This window comes from Xiphophorus couchianus, chromosome 5, assembly GCF_001444195.1.
Source record: "Xiphophorus couchianus chromosome 5, X_couchianus-1.0, whole genome shotgun sequence".
In the NCBI taxonomy this organism is placed as follows: Eukaryota; Metazoa; Chordata; class Actinopteri; order Cyprinodontiformes; family Poeciliidae; genus Xiphophorus; species Xiphophorus couchianus.
This window is the reverse complement of record NC_040232.1, coordinates 12,111,342-12,124,469: the sequence shown is the minus strand read 5'-3', so window position 1 is coordinate 12,124,469 and position 13,128 is coordinate 12,111,342. Positions and strand designations below refer to the sequence as shown.

Sequence of the window (13,128 nt, the reverse complement as noted above, 5' to 3'; positions counted from 1 at the left end):
GATTTTACTTAAATGACTGAATGTGTTAAATTGCCTCTTATTGTGTATTGAACAAACAGAAAAAAGCTCAGTGATGCAAGACTTCTTTTGTTTCTGAGGCTCTCAGGAACTGGACACGCTCCACAATTATCCATGCCCTAAACCGTCTTGCTCTCTCCCATGATGTGTGACTCATGACCTTGTTTGCTGATTGGTCCCATTTCTCTGGTTTCCAGGATGACCACTCCATGTTCTTCCAGTTTGGCCCCTCCATTGAGCAGCAGGCGTCCGTCATGTTGAACATTATGGAGGAGTATGACTGGTACATATTTTCTATCGTCACCACATACTACCCCGGGTACCAGGACTTTATCAACAAGGTAAAAGCACAAAAAGACGCCTTGGCAGTATAATCCTGCAGCAGTAACTGTTGTCTTTTCCTTTTGCAATCCAAGCAAATCACTTAAAGTGTATTCTTATCTTTTGTTTTATGGGATGCATTCTGCCAGGACTGAGTTCAGCTACTGAAATGGTCTTAAACTCATCTGTCTCCAGGCACATATCCTCTGGTTTTGAAGCCCTAATTATCAGCATTTCAAAATGATAAAGTTTGTCAGAGTTTGCTCCAAGTGGATCGCTTCCTCCCTTTTCTCTTCTCTTTAATGGAGAAGTCTTAACATGCCCTTCTGAATGCAGCTTCAGCCTGCTTATCTCTGAGGCAGGGAACAGACCATTTAAAATAAAAAGGGAGAGCATGAGCTCCTGAATAACTTAGAAACATCTGAGAGACACGACAAGGTTACTGAAAGTCATCTAATCAAATTTCATAGTGATATTGCGGCAGTGTCAAGCATCTTTGCTTTGAACATTAAAGCAGCAAGACATTTAAAAATAGAAGAAAAATAATAGTATAAAAGAAGAAGCTCATGCTCCTCTGAGGAGCTCTTTACAGTGGTCAGATTCACTTTGTATCAACTTACTAATCCAGAGGCATTCAAAAGTTTGGACACCCCTGGCCAAAATGTCTTTTTATAGCTGTGTGAGTAAAATAGGATTTCCTAATTGCACACAAGTATTTAGAAAAAACAGTTTAAATTAAATAAAATAACCATTCTGTACTCCTAATAGCATGGGCTTGTCTGACTTACCTATAATATAACAGCAGAAAGTACAAATATTATAGTTTTACATGACTTACACAAAAAAGTAAACCAGTTGTTTAATTACTTTTAGCTTAAACAAAAAAAAGCAATAACACGTCTTACTATGTAGCATTCCTCCAATATTGGATATTGACTATTACAGTTAAAATAATGTTATCTACATATTTATTTTTAAGTTTTGTACATTACCTTAAGCAAGAATATAGATAAAAAACCTGAGTAATTTAGCAGTTTTAAAGAACTTATTCTGTGTCATATTAGACTTTCTTATATCAAATGATCTACCCAATCTGTTTTATTCAAAAGTGCTGATTATTCTAAAACAAATCTATGCAAATCTTGAGTCCAGTAATCGGTCCTGCCTCGACACACTTCAGCAAAATGCATTTAATGTGACTTTTTACAGTTATGCGTCTTTCTTGTAAATGCAGAAGAAGACAATTTAGCACACAAGCTAACATCTGATAGAAATACTAAATTTTTTCGCACTGCTATTTGGTGACACCAAATAACAAACACGATAAAAGTTGTATTGATTACCTCAAGTAGCTTGAGGTAAGTATGGGGCAAGGGACTCCATACTTGCTCCGTACTTGCTCCATACTCCATACTTGCTCCATGAAAAAAGGCTCTTTCTCCAGCATATAATTTAAATCACTTTAAACCTCATACACCTTTTAAACCTTGGCATACCAGTAATTAGGCCTTGCTGAAAATGTAATGTTTTAACCTGTGGTAAAATTGATTTTTGGGCTCTTTCTTACCAGCAGCCAGTCACAAAGACACCATTTGTTGATTTTCTTCAAATGAACCTATAAAAAGAGCCAGTTTAAGACAGAAAATAGGATTTCTTAAAGGTCTGATTGCCTCAAAACCCAGCATATAGTAGGTCAGTGGTGTCTGACAGGCAGACCAAAATCAGTACGAGGATAAGGACATTTTATTAAAAAACTAAATTTGCTATAAACACAAAAATAAGCTTACTGTAAAAAGTTTAATTTTTAGCTTCCCTAATACAATACACATGCAATATATTTCTATGGAAGGAACCAAATCAGATTTCTGTAGATGTTGTAAATAATTGTAGAACAAAAAACTGAAAAAGGTTGTGCATGTTCGCTTTATGAAAAGAAAGGCATAAGATGTACTACAACTTTGATTGGATTGTAACAAGAGCAGGATATGAGTCAATCTTTGTCCAAAACATTCTGTCTGCCTTTAGCCGCGTTACTTTGAGTATATATCGGTGATTCTGTTTACTGTAAAATTAAAACAAAATCAGAAAAAATGGAAATTAAAGATAAATACATTGTAATTAATTTTGTGCATCCAACATTTCCCCTTACTGTTTGCCTTACTTCCAGTCAACTCCATCTCCCACCAGCCTCCACAGTGAGGACATTTCTTGTTAGCTGTCCAGGCTGTCTAATCTTGACTCTTTGTCCATTTAGCATCCCTAATTTCATGATTTACCAAGCTGCATAGAAATAAGTTTTCTTTAATGTGTCTTCTTGACCATTTCACTGTCAAATTCATAACAGCAAATTAGATGTCTTAAGAAGGTTATTTCTCTCATTCATCTGGTCTGGCAGATGTGTCCTGTGTGCAGCTTTTTAATGCAGGCTCAGTAAAATGGGAAGGACAAGTCAGATTAATTGGTTGTGTTTACAACTGCACATGGAAAATGGTAATTTATTTATTGATTTAGTCACAAATACAGTTTGCATAAAACATGACACTAGCAGACACAAACAGCAGAAATGAATGAAAAGTCACATTAAATTATGACAATTAAAACAATTTCATCAGACCAGAGTTTGAAATTCAGATTTTTTTTCTCTCTCCAAATTTTAGCTAGAAATTTTAGGTTTTATGTTGTGTGAGAAGCCAAGTGCTCAAGTGGGCCCCCTGCTGGCAGGGTGTCCATAAGCAGCTGCTTATTGTGCTCATGTCCTGCCTGGGGCAAATTTGAACTGAAAGGTGCTCCCTGTTTAAGTTTAAAGTATAATCTAGTATTTTTGCACAGAACTGTTTAGTCCTGTTATAACAAATTTTGCTCAAAAAAAAATTGTCCCAAAAATTATTGTGATAATCAATAACAATGCCTTTTTGAGACAATTTTATAATAATAATGGCATAATACAGTAAGTACACACTCTCAAAATCAGTAAACTTTAATTTCTAAAGAACACTTTACTCTGGAACTGGAAGACATTTTAAATACCCCAAATAAATAAATAAAACAACTGAAGTCTATCTAAACAAATTTGCCTTTCAACCAAAGATACAAGCATAGTCTCAGATTGGGGAAAACAAGCAAAGCTGACTGTTAGGACTTTTGTAAATAAAAACGTGCAAACTAGCAGTAAATACTACATTTAAATGACTCAGTCAGCATTTCCCTGGGTTGCTATTAAAAACAGGACTCCAAAAACATGTTATTTTTATCTGTATGCTTTATTTTGATTAAAATTTCAGGAGTAAATGCAAACAGAAAGACACTGAATTACTTTAAGTGTCACAGCACCTCCATCTTCATGTGGTTTTGTGCTACTGGTGTACCACAATGCCTCCACCACAGCTCCTTTCCTCCCTAACGTTGATGGGTAACAGATTGTCTTATTTTAGTTTTGTTAAAACAGAAAATTGAATGCTCTTTCCAAATCTCAAGCAATGTGTACAGAGTAGTTGTGTAGCAATCTGGGAGCTGAATTAAAAGGCTGCATCTCCACACTCCATCGCCTTTGTTCACCCCACACTTTCTCAGTTCATCTCTTCCTTTTCATACCAGGTACGCAGCACAATTGAGAACAGCTTTGTGGGTTGGGAGCTTGAAGAAGTCATCATATTAGACATGTCTGTGGATGATGGAGACTCCAAGATCCAGAATCAGATGAAGAAGCTGCAGAGTCCAGTTATCCTGCTCTACTGCACCAAGGAGGAAGCGACCACCATTTTTGAAGTGGCCCACTCCGTAGGCCTGACAGGTTATGGCTACACCTGGATCGTACCTTCGCTGGTGGCCGGTGATGCAGACCACGTTCCATCTGTCTTCCCTATAGGTATGCAAAGAACTATTAATTCATATCAGTGCCATGTAATTAGACTCTAGGAATGCAGCATATGCAGCAGAATCCAGTCAGGAATAATTTTTTATGTTGCAACCAACAACTTATAGCACTACTATCAAAGCAGCACTATATAGAAAGTTAATTGTGAGGTCCCATGTAAATTTCCTGTCCCTAGTGTAGAAATACATCCCCACAGCAAAATTTTACACCTTATGCCATAGTGGGTGGTATGTTGAGGGTGATGTGCAGTTAGGTTTCCACCAAGTTTGATGTTTCATATTTGGTCACATCTGACCACAGCACTTTCTTCCTCTATATGACTTGTCAGTAACTGTAAGTAGGACTTGTTATGGCTTTCAGAGAATTCGTTTTTAGTTGGCACTTCCATAAAAGCCAAACATGTGTAATAATAATTGACTTGTCGATATATTGTCCTTGCCTGAGATGTGGATCTCTGCAGCTCCTCCAGAATTACCATGGCTGTCTTTACTTTTTCTCTGATTATATCTCTCTTATCAGTTTATTTTGACAGACATGGTTGGGTAGGTTTACATTTTTCTGTTTTTAGATAGTGAAATAAATTGATCTTCTTGATGCATAGTCTCTAACAAACCTCTGAAAGCTTCACTGATGAATTTATTGTGGGACTGGATTGAACACAGGGGAACTCCGTTTCATTCTTAAGGAGGTTGGTTATATCGTATTTTTTTAGGAGTATCAGATTGACTGAATGCCTAAAAATATATATATTTTAATTTATTTCATAAAAAATAATGAAAAACATGTATGTGACAGACAAACACAATCATGTTTGTGTTTGTCTGTCACATAAAATATAGTATGATAAAGTCTGGGGTCGTACTGTGACCAAATGTTAAAACGTTAAAGGGGCTAAACATACTTTTGTAAAACACTGTATTTGCCTCCAAGATTATCTATAATAACAGAAGTATGTGTCCCAAAAATCAGTATAAAAATAAAGTTAGGTGACAGATGGGCTGGTTTGCATATGCAAATGTTCTCCTCGAGTATTTGCAGTACACTGGTAGTCACTGTGATGCATAGATGGGTTTTGAGTTTAATTAATCTAAAAATATTTTGTTTGGGAAATGTTTTAGACTTTAAATTTTTACATGTGTTATTTTTGTAATAAAAATCAGATGTGTCTGTTGGTCCTAAGTTTAATCAGCAGCTTTTGCAGCACTCCATCTGTATCTGAACCCCCACATTAATTATTTCTCCTAAACATCAGGCCCTGTCTCAGTGGCTCTATAGTAAACGTCTCTTCTCTCATCACAAAGAGTTTATTTGAATTTTCTTTTTTATTATCATTTATTTGAGAAGGAAAATAAAAAACAGTTGGGGTTGTTGTTAAATTGCTTTGACAATTTGAAATATGACAAAAAGATGCAGATTTGCCATTTTCTGATGCATTTACAGTACAAGTTTTAAAAGAGAAGACATAATCCAAATCAACGGTGAGAGGAAAAAAATGACCTGAAAAGTTGTTTGGGTGTAAGAAATGGATGTCGACATTTGATAGCAAGCAGTTTCTCATGCTTGAAAAGCCAAGAGCAACAAAGTGAGCGTTTGGAGGGGGGTCACAGTCTAGACTGATGTTCCAATTCAGGTATCTCTTTCTATTTTTAACCAATAGGAGTCTTTTTTAAGTGTACTATACTTAATTGAGAGTGATCTCTTCAGTATTGTGCTAAGAATTTGATTTATATTTGCACTATTAGTTTTGCTTCTCTAGCAAAATGCGTAGATTTTTTTTTCATGGAAGCCTTCACCCTCTGGGAATTTTTAACAGCTCTCTGCCTGCTATTTTCTGCATCCTGTCTCCTGACTGTTATGTCTCTTCCTCCTCACTTTCTCTTTTATTTCCTTTTTCTTCAATCTTGCCTTTTTCTCACCTCATCTCTCGTTCCTTTTCTCTCTTAGGGCTCATCTCTGTGTCGTATGACGAATGGGACTACAACATCGAGGCCAGAGTACGTGACGCAGTGGCTGTCATTGCCACGGCAACCTCAACCATGATGTTGGACCGAGGGAAACAGACCCTGCAGAAGTCCAGTTGCCTTGGGACGCCTGACAAAAAGGGCTCCAGCATCGGCCACTCCAAGGAAATCTTAAAGTGAGTCAGTGCTGCGGGGAAATGGAGGATGTGCAAAAACAACATGCCCTTACTCCTGACCCGTTCTACTAACTGTATCTGCCCATGTCCCTTTATTTCACCTTTTACAAACCAAATATAATTACACTTTGCATGTCTGAGGGGGAGTTTCCCAAAAATGTTGGTACAGCATTTAAAAGGCTTTAGAACCACAGAGTTTTGTCACTAAAGAACAATGCTTAATCAGTAATCATTACCTTTGTCTGGTAAACATGTGGCAAAGTTGAGGTTGTTTGAGCAGAAAGCCGATAATTTGGACTTGTAAACAAGAAAGCAAGTCTGAAGTCTGTTAATAAGACTTGAGACATTAATTGCCACTCAGGTAAAGTCTCAAGTCTTCAGGGCACAAGTCAAAGTTGAGTTTTAATTTTTGCAACGTAAGTATGACTCGAGTTGGAGTCTCGAACGTGATTCATGTTTGGTGTGTGGTGAGGTGTAATATAGCAATGTATTATAACTGGTTTTAAAAAATGTGTTGAATATTCTTATCAAAAATAGATAGTTCTTTTAAAAATAAAACCTGAATTCAATTTTATCCATCACACAACCCAATAGGTATGTGTTGCTTCTATCTGCCAATCCACTCCTGATCAAAATCATGAGTGCAGGAAAGAACTTGCAAACATTTGCATTTGGGGCTGCAGGATATTTAGGTTGTAAGTAAATAAGGAGGCCAAGCAAATGAAGGAGGTAATCAATTGAAAACTGATTGAAACGGAAAATGTCTGTTAAACTTTTTTATATCCATTAGCCTCAAAAATTCAGAATCTGCAAATAAATTTGACTTTCATATAACTTTCTGTCCAGCAACATTAACATAATCAAGACACCTTAAAGAAGCAAAAATATCCTGATTTAAAATTCTTAAAGTCTTAGTCCCAAAAGGGTTAAATGGCAAAGGCAAAAAGACCTTTTGTGTCTTTGAATATTCAGGACTGTTGAGATGCGCAAAGTTGGATGAAGGAAAACAGTCATTTCATATTTCAAGATCCTGACGGGATGAGGACAAAACAATCAAGTGCTGGACTAAAAATAAATCCACCTGTGCTGAGGCAGAGGATCATAGGGGCTGCTAATGAAGACACAAGATCCTTGACCTGAATTAAGATCCGTCCTAATACTTATTGCTTACTGCTAGACTGAATTTTTTAATCACTAAGTTACATCAAAGAATTCATCACGGACAATAATTGTGCAACTCTGACTTTATGAAAGCACTGACCTCCACGTTTTTTGCTCATGCTTTGATTCTTTTTATATTTATTGGTTTGTTCAGCAATGTTAGGCAGGTCTTTCTGTTAGGACTAGTATGGTTGCTTTTCTTGGTTATGTACAGGCACTGGTGGGAAAGAAAGTATCAAAACTTTACCAGATGTGGAACATAACTCAGTTCACACTTATGTTTTTGATGCAGATGTGGATCAGGAATAACATTTATTTAGACTTGTTGGATGTATACACTCCCACACAGCTCTGACTTATTTATATCGTGGTGCTGATCGTTTTGGGTCCCTGGCTGCAGATCGTTGCTTTCAATTTCACTAAAATAGAAGCTGGAATTTATTTCCACAGCCAATAAAAGTCTAAAACCTAAAGCAAACACAGATGTTAGTTTATAATGTGATCTACTCTTATCTTTATCCTAACCCACAGGGATCTTTAAATGAAAACATCCTTCTCTTCCTGTTCCTCTGAACCTCCTTGTTGTTCTTTTTGGCACATTACGTTGCAAGTAAGGGGATTCGTATTCAATAATTAATCCTCATTTAACTTCATAGGGCATGCTTTACTGTTCACATTGATCAGAGATTTCACAGTTAATTGACTGCCCGAGGACAACCAGATTAATGAAAAAAGAGGCAAAGAACAATTCAGAGAATGTGTAGATACTCTCTTAGACTCGCATGCTGGATATGCTGCTCTAAACAACTCTAATTCAAAAATGTATTCACTTTAGCTAGTTTTTCTTTGATGCCACTAAATAAAATTTAGATACTGGGGAGAACAACAGGCAGGTCATAAATATTGTTGGGTAGGAGATAAAAAACAGTCTTAGGTAACAGAACAATACTTCAATAATAAGCAAGATGTTTATAATAAATCTGGAACAGCTGCAATGATTCAGAGCCAAGTTTGGAGAAGCTTTCGGCAGGACAACTATTAGTTGTAAACTCTTCAAATCTGTCCTTTTAAAAGACAAAATGAAAACCATTTTTGAAAGATGCCATAAAAATGTAACTTTTAACTTACCCTTATGTCATTAAGGGGAAACAATGAAGCTAGTGCTAGAATGACCTAGTCAAAGTTCACTTTTAGTCCCAACATAGAGTCTGTGGTAACACTTGCTGATCTGACTAATCTTGGCTATTTGGCAAACATCTCTAGATATGCAAAGTTAGTATTGTTGAAAACAATGTTTTATGTTCTATCCACATTACAGTTTGAATACAATGAACCACCGTGTGTTTAGTTTGGTAAACACCAGCCCCTTATTCTGCACCTTACCACATCCTGACAGTCTTTATCCTCAGCTATTGAGAATTGATTGCCTCTTGGAGGCGTAGAGTTTGAAACAATTGGGTCTGATTTTAACCAGCCATTGATGTTTGGCTGTGACGTACGTAATGTGCCAGCTCAATTGTGAAGGAATCTACTATTTACTATGAAGTAAAATAGTAAAAATAGTAAAATACATGAAGTTTACACAGTAAACTTGAAGTTTTACTGTGAAGTAAATCATCTCATTAACAGCCACATGAGATGGCTGTTAATGAGAGCAGCAGCAATAAAATGTCTTAAGCATTCCTCTTGCTCCAACTTTAATTGCTCAATATTTAGAAGCGTGACCAACGCAGACTGAACGGTTTTGTTCACTTCCTCCGCTGCCATTGTCAAACTACATACAGACTACAATTCTAAAATGGCGCCTCAACAATTGTTCACATCACAACTTCTCCTTCTGTTGGCTGAGTGAACAGTACAAAAGTCTATTGGAGAATTTCACCAGGAAAATTCGTAGACGGAGCACTGAAGGGAAATGAGAATCGAGAAAAGCTGGCAATGGCCAGGCTGCTGTGTGGTGGTCTATTTTGAAAATCTCAACAAAATACATAAAAGTTTATGGCAACAGGACAAAATATGGAATATTAATGGGGTATGAATATTCTGCAAGGCCCTGCAGGGTACATCTTTGTGCTTAACGGAAGAAAATGTCAAGAACTCTGGATACAAATCTTTGTTATAAAAATAGTGTTTTAGTCCACATCAGTTATCATCTTATGATTTTCATTTTGTTTCCCCAAATTTTTTTGTTGTTTCCCTGTCAGGTTCGGTTTGAGGAATGGAAGCAGATAGGGAAATTATGCAACCTCCTCTGCCACGCAGCGGTAATATACAAGTGAAGGTTGATGTATTACTGCAACTTTTGCCCTAGTTTTTGCACGTAAAATCAGGAGCACTTATGTATGCCATTTAGGATTCAGCCACCAACAGCACTGAGACAGCAATGGGACTACAGCTATGAATATTTCAGTCCCCGAGGGACACTTTCAGACACAGGGTTGGCTCTCAATCATCCTTCAGGCACACACCTGGGATGCAGCGTGCAGTTTGTGTGTCTGTGTTGACGTGAGAATGGCGTGTATGTGTGTGTGTTTCTAACTAGCCATTCCATTTTCCTCCTCTCCGCTGAGTGAAGGTAGAGAATGTGAATCGGTGGATCTTGATGCCGACTCTAGGGGATAGCAAGGCTCTTACAAACACACACAGACACCTGTGCTGCACACACACTTAATTTCACCCGTTCCATCCCTTGGACCCCCACCTCCAGAGACAAAAGCAATAATAAGGCCATATGTCTCTGCAAGGTCCTGTATGGCTACAGGCCACCATGGGCTGCATGCTGCATTAGCATGACATCCTGTCAGCGCTGATGGACAGAGAGGGAGGACCCAAGTGAGTCAGAGTTTACAATTTGTTTGGAGACTGTTGACCTTATGGGGCATTTACAGTCATAAAAATATGCATAAATAAGTATATACTCAACAGAAATTAGAACAAAAATAAGCAGTGGGCAAATGGGTCTCCAGAGGCCATCCATCGTTTCCTGTCAGACAGAACAGGAATAAGGACATAACGGGAATATGTGGTCCAAGTTGTTTTAGATGGAGTTGTATTTTAGGCAAATATGAATCTCATTGATCTGTTTGTTAGAGAACATTAAGAAACAAACATCATGGAAACCCGAGAACGCAGCAGAAAGGTCAGGGAGAAAGCTGTGGACAAGTTTAAAGCATGGTTTGGTTTTTAGGTGTTTAACTTCCCTTAGAACAAAACTCAGTTTCTGTTCAGATCACCCTGAACTCATGGTGTTAGCAGCATCATGGATTTTCTTTTAATGGATACAGGAAAAACTACATGAATAAAGCCTTTAGTGAGATACAACACTTCTTCTACAGAGTCCTGATTGAGCAGTTGCAATCCAAATCTTAACCTCAACTCTAAAATAGTTTCAAGTAAAAGCATAATCTGAAAACTTAAAAAATGAGAAAGACCAAACACAAATAGAGAAGTCGACACCAAAATATAAAGCCGCATGACAAATATTTAAAACTATATCACCTAAAATCCAACATGATTCATCTACTAGGATGAGTTAGCTTGGATTAAAGTGTTCTTGTGTTACAATGACCCAGTCAAAGTCTATGCATAAATCTATTTCAGAATCTGTGGCGAGAGTTGTAAATTAAGAATGGGTAAAAAGTGTAGAGGCAGACTTCAGACGATTTGAATTAGTGACTAAAAAGGACGGTGGTTCTACAAATTCATGAATGAAATGGGACTATGTATAGATGTACGCCACATTGTTTTGAAAACAATGTATTATTGTCTTTCCATTTCACAGTTATGAGGTAGACTAACACTATCGTGTTAGTGTATCTCATAAAATTCTTATAAAATAGTCAAAATGTAAATAAATCTGGAAGAGCTGAAGGAGCGTGAATGCTCCTGCCATCTGCTGTTTTCCATTGTGCTTTCTACATACACATCTGTGTATTTGGCAGCTGATTTTAAAGCCAGTTTTAAAATAAAACCTAGATAATCACATAATCTTTGTGTTTCCTTTGCAGACACTGCACATGTGTTTTTTCCATCTAATTTTACCTTTAAAGTAGTGTTTTCCTGCAGCAGGAAGGAAACATTATTGCATTTCTTAATGGCACAATGAAAGTGTCTGTCTTATAAATTTGCTTCTTATTACAAGGCGCACAAGCCATTCCAGTGTGCTTCTGGGTATCAAGAGCTCCTATATCTCCTCCAAGAATCTCTTTTGGAAGTGTATTTAGTCAGGCTATCAATAGAAGCACTGCTTTTCCCGAAGCAATTTTCAATTTCCCCCCAGTTGTATTAGATATTTTTTTCATTAACCAGTCTGATTTTTTTTACCCCAGTATTTAGTAGGACAGTCATATGGCTGTCCAATTTCACAGAAAATGTGTTTTAATCACATAAAGCTAAAACAGAAAGTCATTTGTTTTATTTAACACATTAAATCGAGAGTAGTTTGTGTTTCTCTGAGGATAAAATTTAGCATGAAGCACTTTTCCCTCCTTTTGCAGTGTAATTGCTGTGGAGGACTTACTCTTAAATGTCATAGATACACAACAGGATCTCTCATTAAGGAATAAGAATTAACATTTTACATCTGCAGCACTGTTTGACCCTGCTACTGCTTTTCTATGCCCATATGTGGGATTGATAAAAAAAAAAAAGTATATATGTGCAGATATTTGCTATTTCTTTAATTTACCTTTGTTTAACCAGGAAAGTCCAATTGAGACTGTAAACCTTACGTTCAGTGGAGTCATGAACAAGAGGCTGCAAATGTTATACAACATGAACTTTATGATCTTTTATCATAAAAAAGAAATGACAATTGTTATTTTCACTTCAATTTATCTGACAATAAATGTGTCAGATTAAAGTTTCAGAATATGGAATAATAAAAAAGCAACACATTTTTCATTAGAGATAATAAAAATGGATGATGTACCTACTGACTACATGGACAACATCTGTCTCTTTAGCATGATACTGCCACCACCATGTTTCGCAGTGAGGATGTTTCAGTAGAAAATGAAATGTATTTCTAGACACGTTTGCTGATTTATAGTGACATTAAATTAAACTGGACTAGCTATGGGACTTCTCAAGACAAGTAGATTCATCTTATTTTATTTAAGGGTATCAGATTAAAGGGGTTTAACTGTAAACGCACACCAGTTTTCAAAGTTTTATTTGCTAAAAGCTTGAGAACCATTTACTCTGCATACTTCACGATGATGCATCATTTTCTTTTGGTCTATCACATTTTGATTCAGATAAAACACGCTGAAGTTTTTCCTTGTAATGTGGCAAAATGTGGAAAGGTTCGAAGGTGTGAATACATTTGCTCGGCACTGGATGTCTTGGTAATTCATCTTTCAGATCAAACAAAGATATATCTGATATCTTTTACTCAGTTAAACAAACACAGAATGCAATCAGTCACAAGCCAAAGGAATTCATCCAGAATTAGAGAGTCTGTTTTCTTTAATTCTTCCTGCCTAATTAACCTGAGTTACCCCACTTACAATCCCCAGGGACACAATCTGGAACCACTTAAGTTAACAACAGCTTCCTGCTAAACTGAGACGGTTCTTTGAGTTGCTGGATAACATTAATGCAATAAATACCCTTT

At 36.8% G+C, this 13,128-nt stretch overlaps 1 protein-coding gene across 8 annotated transcripts in view; it reads left to right on the top strand.

The window, feature by feature from the left end:
- Window positions 1-13,128, top strand: part of grin2bb (glutamate receptor, ionotropic, N-methyl D-aspartate 2B, genome duplicate b) — a 123,228-nt gene that overhangs the window by 71,965 nt on the left and 38,135 nt on the right. For all 8 annotated transcript variants that reach the window (XM_028018293.1, XM_028018297.1, XM_028018298.1 and 5 more), the window contains 3 exons: window positions 216-359; window positions 3,934-4,204; window positions 6,158-6,350. In XM_028018293.1, the coding sequence (XP_027874094.1) occupies window positions 216-359; window positions 3,934-4,204; window positions 6,158-6,350 (608 nt within the window). The remainder of the gene's footprint in view (window positions 1-215; window positions 360-3,933; window positions 4,205-6,157; window positions 6,351-13,128) is intronic.